The sequence below is a fragment of the Dipteris shenzhenensis genome, chromosome 3, assembly GCF_047967505.1.
Source record: "Dipteris shenzhenensis isolate YYH24624 ecotype China chromosome 3, Dip_SZ_1.0, whole genome shotgun sequence".
NCBI lineage: Eukaryota > Viridiplantae > Streptophyta > Polypodiopsida > Gleicheniales > Dipteridaceae > Dipteris > Dipteris shenzhenensis.
In genome coordinates this window covers 22,797,507-22,808,811 of record NC_141598.1, presented here as the reverse complement: position 1 = coordinate 22,808,811, position 11,305 = coordinate 22,797,507, and the positions used below count along the sequence as shown (strand labels likewise).

Below are 11,305 nucleotides of genomic sequence, written 5' to 3'. Positions count from 1 at the left end.
ATCCCCTAATTTGAGATGCAGGTAATGCTTAATTGGGAAACTATAACACAACCATGGTTGTAAGGAGAGTCGTACCTTACGTAACCCTGGACGTGGAATGTGATAATTTCCATGCTTATGGTGTGGGTATCGACGCTCAATGTGTTCCTTTGAGAAGGGGTTGCTATAATGGTGGATAGGAAGACAATGAGATGACCTTGAGAATTATGGGGAAAGGGTAGCTCTTTGCCAATTGTAGGCGATTGTTGACAAGTAGGACTTTGCTTGAAAGAAGGGATATCGAGATGGAGTGAGGACAAGGGACAATCATGTCAGTGTTTAATAATGAGGGTCATGAAGTTGATGAGGGATTGGTGAGATGCTACCTATATATAAGTGTATGATTCGATGAGGACATTGGGGAGGATGAAAGAAGCTTGCACTTCGAGAGCCATAGGACACACACTAGCTCATGTGAGTCTAGACTCATATGTAGAAATGGTAGGGGCAGCCAAACCCATGTGGTTCATGTAGTCATATAGAAGAAGGGTCAACAAGGGTTTTATTGAGCCTCATTGAAAGCATCGACAACCTGATGTTGGGCTTGAGAGCTCGCTTTCTATGAGTGTTTAATTATTAGTTGGAAAAACCAATTTGGTAGATGCAATGATGCTTGCTTTAAAACTTGCATTCTATCTTTGTTCATGTAGAATTGTGCATTGATGTTTTTTTTTTTTCACACACCCACATACATAGAGCCATCTATTGGGGCACAGTCGCTTATGGCCTATAGTGACAGGCTGGAGGGGTCTTCTTGAGGGAATTGAAGGTGGGTTGCTAGTTGAGGTGGGCGAACACCGAAATTGCTCAAGCTGCCGCCTCCGCCATCGCTTTGCAATTTCTTGTAGCAATGATGTTGATTGGTCAAAGGTACATGAGGGGCCCAGTTTGCAGACCAGGTAAGGGCACACGAAAAGCCAGGATGCGTTCCCGTGTGGATTTCAGTAGCAGCAGGGCGATTTTTTGCCTGAGGGGCATGGAGTTTGTTGCATGATGCAGCGTGATACCACTTTTCGAGTGGCAGCCTGTGGTAGCCTTATTGACGGTGGGTGGCTTGGCAAAGCGAAAATAATTTCTAATCCATTTTTTGTGCCCTTCTCTAATTTCCACGTTCCCTCTTTCTCTCTTTCTATTAATAGGCAAGGCCCCCTCCCCCCCTCTCTCTCTCTTCTCTCTTCTCCTTGCTGCACATCCAAGTCCTCTCTCTCTCTCTCCCTCTCTTCCAAGCTGCGCATATGAGGCAGGCCTTATGAATGCTTTATGAGCATTCATCTTGTTCGAAAATTTAAAAAATTTGGATAAAAAAATTGGATTTTTCACTTCTTGGGAATGGTCTTCACCAAGAACTACCTCACGGCAAAACCAAGAACTCCTACGTCAAGTACTGCAAAAGGGGGTGGAGACGTCAGGGTGAGCCGAAAGGCGAGGTTCGAGGTTCGAGGAGGGTGACAAGGACATGAGAGGTTGCATTCAATGCTGCAATAAGCCAAGGAGGTCTCTCAATATGTTGGAGGGAGGGAGAGGGGCGATTCGGTGAGGTACTCTGTGAAGACACAACTATAAAACTAAGGGGGGGTGAAGTAACCAGGGGGCATGTAGAGAAGCAAGAGTTTATAGAAGAGAGGCGTTGTCAGTCAGTTGTGAGAGATGTTCTGTCTCTCACACACACACATATACAGACAGCCAGCATCAGAGCTCCATCGCCATCTCTCCATTCTTGGAATCGCCACCTCTTCTCTTCCTCCTCTCATGATCTCTGCTCCTTCCCTCCTTCGCCTCCTCGCTCCTCCTCATCTTCATCGCCATGAGCAAGTTGAAGAAACACCACCAGCCGCAGGAGGAGCAGGAGGAGCCGCAACCGCAGCACCAGCACCCCCATCCGCAGCAGGATCACCAGCAGCAGCCGCCGCAGCCCGAGGACCAGCACCCTCAGCATGCCCCCCTTCCTCCTCGCCGCCTCCAGCACCGCCGATCCTCCTCTTGGTCTGCCTCCACCTCCTCTCATTCGCCCCTCTCCCCCTCCCCCTGCTCCCCCCCTAGCGATGGCCTCTCCATACCCCAAGCATCGGGCCGCCTGCCCCAGGGCTGCCCTTCAGACAGTTTCGATTCGCACGGCAGGGGCTTGCAATTAGCGTGCCCTCCCCTCCATTTGTTGACAGTATCGAAGAGACCTTCGTCGGACCGGAATAGGTTGATCAACAAAATCAGGAACGGGGCCGACATGAAGCTTGACATCGAAGCTGTGGAAAAGGCGAGCCAAGATTGGGACGACTCGCAAGGTGGAGATTCCGATCTCCAGCGGCGGAAGGAGCGAATGGCCCTATGCGACAAGGAATGTTCTCGCATCTTATCATACCTTTTCTTGGGCGGGAGGACAGTAGCTCAGAACCTATCTACGCTTCGCGGCTGTAGAATCACGCACGTAATCAACTGTGTGGGATTTGTTTGCCCCGACTATTTCCCAAACGATTTCTACTACAAAACACTTTGGCTTCAAGACAGCCCCAACGAAGACATCGTCTGCGTCCTCTACGACGTGTTCGATTACATCGAAAATGCAAGGGAACAGTCTGGAGGTCGCGTGTTTTTACATTGCTGCCAAGGGGTTTCGCGCTCTGCTGCCTTGGCTATTGCATACCTCATGTGGCGGAAGCACAAATGCTTTGAGGATGCTTTTGAAGAGGTAAAACTCAAGCGCAGCGTTGCGAGCCCTAATATGGGATTTGCAGCTCAACTGATGCAATGGCAGAGCAAGATCTTGGACCCTCCCGACAGACAAGCTTCTCAAATCTACCGTGTTGCTCCTCACTCTGCATATGATCCTCTTTTTTTGGTTCCAAAAGCTGTAGGCATTCCACAAATGCAGGATTTGGATTCTAGAGGTGCTTTCGTAATCCACATTGCAAATAGGGTGTATGTTTGGAGAGGGAGACACTGTGATAAGGAAATGCTTGCCGTTGCAGATCATTCAGCATTCCAATTGGTTCGCTATGAGCGTGCACAGGGACCTATTATGTCGGTTAGAGAAGGCAACGAGCCAAGTCACATGAAAAAAGCATTGAGAGAGCTTTGTAAACAGGGGAGTAATGAAGGTGCTGGACAGACAGAACATGGAACTACAGACAAGCGCATTGCTGGGTATGACTCGGACTATGAAATGTACAGAAAAGCAAAGTCTGGAGAATATGCACCTCCCGTCGTTGGCTCTGGTGTGCTAATCCATCTGCCAGCAAGGAAAGAGAAATGGAGTCAGTTAAGGACCAGCTTCTTGAACTCTCCCAGGGGATGAAGTGGATACGCACCCCAACAGAAGGACCTCATCTTTTAGAGTTATTTTCATGAATGGAAATTCTCATAGCTTGCAGGAGGCTTGCAATCCTGAGCAAGCGTGGAAAATCCCTTTGCATCTGCTCTCATAGAACACCTATATCTTCCTACATCTCAAGAATTCTGTTAACAACTGAGTCATGTGGTTTGCAGGATGATGTAACTCTCTTATAATTAGAGTTTTATATGGCCACAGGGTTGCAAGCCCTGCTGCTAGATGAATTCCAAATAACCTGTCACAGGGGTTGGGGTACATTTCATGTGTCAAAATCAATGCCAGAGCATGAGATTGAGGACCATATAAGTTGCACCTATTTCTTGCAGCTTAGTTCCTCTCTGCATTCGCTCGTACAGCAGTCATGATTGAATTTATCTTCCTACATCTCGAGAATTCTGTTAACAACTGAGTCATGTGGTTTGCTTTAAGAGAAACAGGATGATGTAATACTCTTATAATTAGAGTTTATATGGCCAGAGAGTTGCAAGCCCTGCTGCTAGATGAATTCCCAATAACCTGTCACAGGGGTTGGGGTACATTTCATGTGTCAAAATTAATGCCAGAGCATGAGATTGAGGACCATATAAGTTGCACCTATTTCTTGCAGCTTAGCTCCTCTCTGCATTCGCTCGAACAGCAGTCATGATTGAATTTATCTTCCTACATCTCAGAATTCTGTTAACAACTGAGTCATGTGGTTTGCTTTAAGAAAAACAGGATGATGTAACTCTCTTATAATTAGAGTTTTATATGGCCGGGGTTGGGGTACATTTCATGTGTCAAAATTAATGCTAGAGCATGAAATTGAGGACCTTGCAGCTTAGCTCCTCTCTGCATTCGCTCGTACAGCAGTCATAATTGAATTTGTCTTCCTACATCTCGAGAATTCTGTTAACAACTGAGTCATGTGGTTTGCTTTAAGAGAAACAGGATGATGTAATACTCTTATAATTAGAGTTTATATGGCCAGAGGGTTGCAAGCCCTGCTGCTAGATGAATTCCCAATAACCTGTCACAGGGGTTGGGGTACATTTCATGTGTCAAAATTAATGCCAGAGCATGAGATTGAGGACCATATAAGTTGCACCTATTTCTTGCAGTTAGCTCCTCTCTGCATTCACTCGTACAGCAGTCATGATTGAATTTCTCATTGGGATTTTGTGCTGTCTGAAGCACACTTCACCATAAGTATCATGTCATTCATATTGACAATCCAAGCTTGAAATATCGATGAACAATTGTGTCAGCAATATGTGATTTGATTGTAAACTACCTAAAGTGCCCATAGATTGAACAGCAAAGACAACTTATTTGAATAGAGCAATGCAGATGTTTGATCTAGGGCATAGGAGTAGGGATGCATCAATGGAGAGAGTTGTGCATACGCATGGTTACACAACAATGACAATTTCCAGATTCATGCCATGCATCTGCAACCCCCTTTTTGTTTAGTCTAGTAAAAGATAACTATGGAGAGAGTTGTGTATATGTATGTGTTACACAATGATGACAATTTACAGATTCATGCCATGCATCTGCTAACCCCTTTTTAATTTCTGCATCTTTAGATGAATCCGTAGCAATAGTTCTTGCAAAAGTGTGCTGTTCCCATCGGAGGTCCAGTCCGCTGTCCAAGCAGGATTGCTTCATTCACCCCATTGTCAGTTCAAAAAGTACTACAAGCTACAAACTGCCTCAGCCCAGGACTTTGGGTTCTTTGCTGTGTCTATGATGTTGTGGTTTTTATACTCTGCAACTCCCTTCTGCTGTGGAGGTATGTCTGCCATGACCTGCATCCTTGTTCCATAGGTCTTGCAATCATCTTGAATTTGCCTGATGCATACTCTCCGAGTGTCTGAATTTGTCAAGCATGGGTATGAAGTCTTGTCATTACAGGTGTGAGTCTGATTTGAGCAGGAAGGTCCAAAAGGGCCTGTCTGATGTCAGTGCATCAAATGGACGAGGCTAAATTGGTGAACACGGTGTGGATTTGCAATGGTTTATTGATATGTTTGGAATATCAAGGCTATACATGGCATGGACCAATTTCACCAATGCCATTTGCAACGGTGCATAAAGAGGTTGTTGCTCTCACTTTTGCCGTTTGAGGAGGCATTTGCAAGGGGTATTTTGATGGTGGACGTGTGCCCTTCGGTGAATATGACATGTAATGAATGTTTGTAGATTCAGTTGCATGATTGCTGTCTTATAGTGTTGGACTGGGGATAGATCTACATGACAGCTTCAGTCTGCGACAAAACCTTCAGCTCTGAAACCATGTTAATATGTGGAGCAACAGTGGAGAAAGAGCATGCAAGGGTAGAGGAGAGCACACCAAGAGCAACACAGAAGTATGGCTTACAATGACATACAATTTATTGATAACAATGGTATATACAGATTGGTATAGGTTTCCCCTTTAGGGTTTTGCCCATTGTACCATTTGTGTACCATTTGTATTCCTCTCTGGTTTGTTTTCCATATGTTTGCTTAAGCGCTGTTCATGCAAGAGGTCATGTTGAGAATAGTTGATTATGGCTGAAGGATGGAGAACATGTTGAAGTGGTTTCAAATCCCCAAGTCACAGGGATATATTGTGATCAGAATGGTAGAAAACGTACTAGGCCTAGTTCAAGCGTGAAACAGACCTGCAGAAAAAAAGGATGTTACGATTCACCCATACATATTTTCAGAGGCTTGAGTTGTCTGTTGACATTGCCTAATGCTGTTAATGCAATCCCTGGAAGTATATCATAGCTTCAACATTTGCGAAAAGACAGCAGGACTTCGATTAATCAGACATTGAAACAGCTATAGCAATCCTTGTTATTGTAGTGATAAAAGCAGTAAAAAAAATGTTGTGGAATCTTTGGGACATGTGGCCACGGATGCTAATTCAATCCTAGCGAGCTTTGTATGAAAGGTGGAATGTCATCTTTCTTCAAATGATATCGCCTATTAGAAGTCGTAGTCGAGAAAATTCAACTACTTGGAGTCCAAGGCTTGCTTTGACGCACGAGTTTGATGGGGCGGTGGGTTTTGTGTTTCAAATCCCCATTGCATGATCTTTGAGGGGTTCCAACCATGTCTGTCTGGTGGTAGAACTGTTATAATTGGAGTTGACTATGCCACAAAACTAACACACACACACGCACTCTCTCTCTCTCCCTCCAAGGAAACAATTTCTACCTCTTTCAAGTTGACTATGTTACAATAGCAACTTCACATAGGCGTTAACAACGGGCTCTCGCTCCGCCGTCCCGTCTGCCCACCCCACCCCCCAAATGACTTCAAAAGATCCTATGGAGGATATAGTCTCTACCTCTTTGAAGGGGCCTTTCAGAGATCCCCATCTCTACCCTCGTAATGATATTTCCGATGATGGAAGTAAAGGTTTGCAATTGCTAGTAAGCAGTCGGGTGCTGCTTTGGTCCTTTGGGCTTTTTTCTCGACGGTTCACCGTGTGGAGCCATTCCAAGCTCAATTGGTATCGCCTACAGATTCACATGTTTTCCTATAAGAAGCTACCACAACGTTTGGGATCGCCTCCACAATGCCACCTTTCCCATTGTCCAAAGGGGTGCTCTTGCAAACCATTAGGTGCTTGTGTCGGAGATTAGGAACGTTGCCTATCGGATGTTGGTGGCCCGAAGTTGGGCGGACCTTACCAGAGTTACGAGCTCATGATCAGATAGTGATGCAGGCTCATCGTAATGTGAGTTAATGGTCATGTGGTAGCTCTCAATTGTTTCCCAATGTTTGCTTGCCCTTGCTTGCATGTGCACTCTAACATGCGGGGCCAAGCAAGAATATTCACTCCATTAAGCTTTCTGAAGCCATGTCCGCTTAAAGCCACCGAATGGTGTCTAGTTCGTATCAACTGCCTAGGGTAAGAGAGGGATGACTCTACTCCTCGGTTTTTATAGTTCGGTTTCTTGGTTTACATGCCATGCAAACTACTTCTCCCTTTAGTTACAAGGTGGGAAAATATCATAATGTTTGGTGAAAATGTGAATTTTATGTCATTTTCAAGTGTCAAATCCCAAAGCCTTTTTTTCCACAAAACCATTATGGCCTTGCTTTCAATAGAGATTGACAATTCAAGTAGTACCAAAGAAAGGCAACCCTTAATGCTTGTTAACAACTACTTTTCTAAATGGCCAATAGCTGAAAGGATAATCAAGGTAGTACTAAAGAATTGCAACCTTTAATCCCCATTAACAACTTAATTAGCATTAACAATTAAAACATGCTAACATAGTCAACTTGATCAAATACAAAGGAAAACAAACTTGGGCTTGGATTAGTCAAAAATATCCCCATGATTCCATAGGTCCTAGCAAGACCAAAAATGGGGACAAAAGATGGGAGGGTCACATGCTACCTTGACATTGAATTTCCCATTTCCTACAAAACTACCACAATGTCACACGGCCTTTGGTCACCATACATTTGGTGACCATGTGGCTAAAAACAGCCATTACAAATAGCCATGTAGCCAAAAACAAGGAAGCCACAAGGGCTATGAGAGGGTCTTGCAACCATGTGTCATGTGTGCATTAGCCATGCCATCGAGCAAGTTTACAACGATCAAGTAAATGTTGCATTAGGTCCATTGGTGCCTACTAGCTCGTCGAGCAAGGTGGAGTCTTCAAGGCCTCGATCTTTGTGAGCGTACCATGTGGTCATATCCATGCAATCTACCTCCATTGGGCTACAAGCTGAGCACCACTTGTGCCTTTATTTTCTTGGATGCCCACATGTACCACTTATCGCCATCGGCACTCCTCAAATCTTTACAAAGCACATTGCCATGGTCTAATCCTCTATCCCACTTATCAAATTCGGGACTCCATGTGCCACCTCTACTCTACTATCCCCTATGTGCACTCTTGTGCTACCACATGTGCTTTGTTTGCCCATCTTTTACCTCAACCTGTCCCCTAGCTTCGGGTATAGGTTTTGGGTTTTGGAGTTCTGGTTTCTCGTTTTCAAGGTGATAATAGACCCTCATGGCTAAGGCCTTCTTGATAGGTACTAGGTTTCGGATAATGGGTTTGGGATTCTAGGTTCCAAGTGTTCTATGTTGTAGGGTTTCAATTCTAGGATGATAGCATACCTCTAGACAGAGGCCTTTTTTCCTGGTTCCAAGTTTTGAGTAATGGGTTTCGGGTTCCCAGAAATGGGTTCGGGGTTTTAATGTCGAGATGACAACATATCCTCTTGACAGAGATGGGTGCTTGACAAGTTTCAAGTTAATGGATTTAGATTCGGGTTTAGGGCTTTAGGAAATTGGTTTTAGGTTTAGGTTCAAGTTCAAGGGTGATAGCATACCCTCTCAACAAAGACCTTCGTGATGGGTTTTGGATTCTAGGTTTCGAGAAATCATTTCCAAGTTTCAAGTTTCTCATTCCAAGGCCTAGGGTTCTTGTTACCCTCTTGACGAAGATTGGGGCATATTTGAAATGTCTAGGAAGGACCTATATGAAGCAAGAAGGGAGGGAGAGCATGGCAATGGAGAGAGGGACCCCCTCTATTGTGTGGAGTATTGCATAGACTTGACGAGTCTTGGTGAACAAATATGAAGATAGGAGAGGAGAAGAGTGGAGATGAGGCGAGAGGGCACAACTAGAGAGCACACCACAAATGAGTAACTATACACTAGTATTAGTTGAAAAGAATGAATATATGCAAACCCTTTAGGGTTAGAGTTAGGGTTTTTAACCCTTGTGCCTCTTAGCACTCTTTTGGTTAGTGCTATGTACATGTGATAATACATGATGTTGAGATGACTCCTCAACACCTTCCCTCAAGACCAACATCATCAAGTAGGCCTTCCCTCAAGATGGTGATTATGGGAATCGAAGAAGGACTGAACATTACATCCATCACACCCCTTTAATGGGAATGTCCTTCCTCTGCGTCAAACGAAGAGCTTGTTGGTGATTCAAAAAGCTCTTTTTCAAGCGGTTTGGTAATTGTTTTGTCTTCTTTGTCCATGCAACGTGTATACCTTGAGAATGAGATATTGAATGCAAGCACATTCACTATGTTCATCCTTATCTGTATCTTGTTTTTCTATTTGAAAGATCATTTTGGTCTTCTTCATCGTGACAACTGTGTATCCATTTTGTTGATGCCTTATCATGCTCTTTGTATACACCATAGGCCATTGCACAGGTAGGAAAGGCAATGAGACCACCTTTGAATTACAAATCAACATTGCTATAGTGAACCTCTACCCACAACAGTGAGCATATGCATTAAACTAGGCTCTAATTTTCAAGGATTCATGAAGCAGCTCATTTCTTGGCATGTATAAGTGAGTGGCATTTGGGGCATATTTATGAACTTTTTTAGGATAGGTAAGGATATAAAAATCAATGGGCTGCAACATTCTCTTTGTTGTCACAATGTTGCAAATGTGATGTCGCCAAGTAACACTCTTTCTCTGATGAAGTGCTCTTTGAAATCAATGTGCTTTGTCTTGGAGTGATATATTGAATTCTTGGCTAATGCTGAGCCGATTGATTAGCATAGTATATGGTTGTTGGCTTTGACTCATCAAAGTAATCTGTTTATGACAATAGTCTTCTAAGCCATATAGCCTTACATGCACCTATTGTGAGTGCCCTATATTATGCTTCTATTGAAGACAAAGAAACAGTTGGCTGCTTGTTTGACAACCATGATATAGCACCTTAACCAAGGAAAAATGCATATCCTTGTGTGGATCTACTGGTCCCATGATCTCCTACATAGTCATTGCCACATTATCCATGAAACCTTAAATGACTTCCTCTGTGTTCTGCTCCAAACTGTTTTGTATCTCTGATGTACCTTGAGAATCTTTTGGCTACATTCCACTAAGATATTGTGGATTTGCCATAAAGTGTGCAAGTGAATTTACCACATGATAAATATCTGGCCTTGTGATAGTCAGATACATAAGAGATCCGATGAACTACTAATAGTCTTGTCATTAATGATAGGCTTTTCTAGATCTTTAGTAAGTTTCAAACTTTGTTCCATGGGAGTGGTTGCAATCTTGCAATCTGCCATATGAAACTTCTTTAGGAGACTATCCATATATTTCTACTGGCTCATGAAGGTGATGTCTAAGTCTCTTGAAACCTCAATACTAAAGACAATAGTGCTAAGTCCAAGATCTGCAAATAAGTCTTGTTTCAACTTCTTGATGAAGCTTTCATTTCTTCCTATCACAATCAGATCATCTACATACAAAATTGCAATAGTAATGTCTTTCCCTTGCACTTTGTAGTAGAGAGTATGATTTGCATTGGACTTTATGTATCCCAAATTAGCACTTGTCGATTATGCTATACCAACTTCTAGGTGCTTGTTTTAAGCCATATAGACTTTTCTTGAGATGGCAAACCTGATGCTCTTTCATACCTTGCTGCTTGCTGCATGTATACTTCCTCGTCTAGGTAACCATTGAGAAAGCATTCTTGACATCTAGCTGGTACACATTCCATTTTTTGAGTGTCGCTAGTAATATCAAAAATCTTATGGAATCCATCTTTGCTACTGGAGCATAAGTCTCATCATAGTCTTGACCGTATTGCTATGCTAAACCTTTTACAACTAATCTGGATTTGTATCTTTCAATGATTTCATTTCACTTTGTAAACCCATTTGTTTGCAATGCCCTTCTTTCCTAGTGGAAGGTCACATAAATCACAAGTATTGTTTTGTACAAAGCTTCCATTTCTTCATTCATAGCAGTTTGTCATTCTGGCTTGTCAACTGCATCTTCAAAGTACACTAGCTCTTCTGTAGCCATGATGGTAGTCATAAGAGCATAATTGGTGGTTTCAGTCTGAATTGCTTTCCCTTTTTGAGCATATGTCAATCTCCTTCGTGGTCTGGTTTCTCTCGTAGACCGTCTGAGTTGTCGCTCCTCTATAGGATTCTCTG

At 43.4% G+C, this 11,305-nt stretch overlaps 1 protein-coding gene across 1 annotated transcript; it reads left to right on the top strand.

The window, feature by feature from the left end:
* The first annotated feature begins 1,721 nt into the window (after positions 1-1,721).
* Positions 1,722-5,580, top strand: LOC147903527 (protein-tyrosine-phosphatase MKP1-like). Its single transcript, XM_087399700.1, has 2 exons — positions 1,722-4,107; positions 4,320-5,580. The coding sequence occupies exon 1, from the start codon at positions 1,844-1,846 to the stop codon at positions 3,326-3,328; it is 1,485 nt and encodes a 494-aa protein (XP_087255826.1). The 5' UTR covers positions 1,722-1,843; the 3' UTR covers positions 3,329-4,107; positions 4,320-5,580.
* The last annotated feature ends 5,725 nt before the right edge of the window (positions 5,581-11,305 follow it).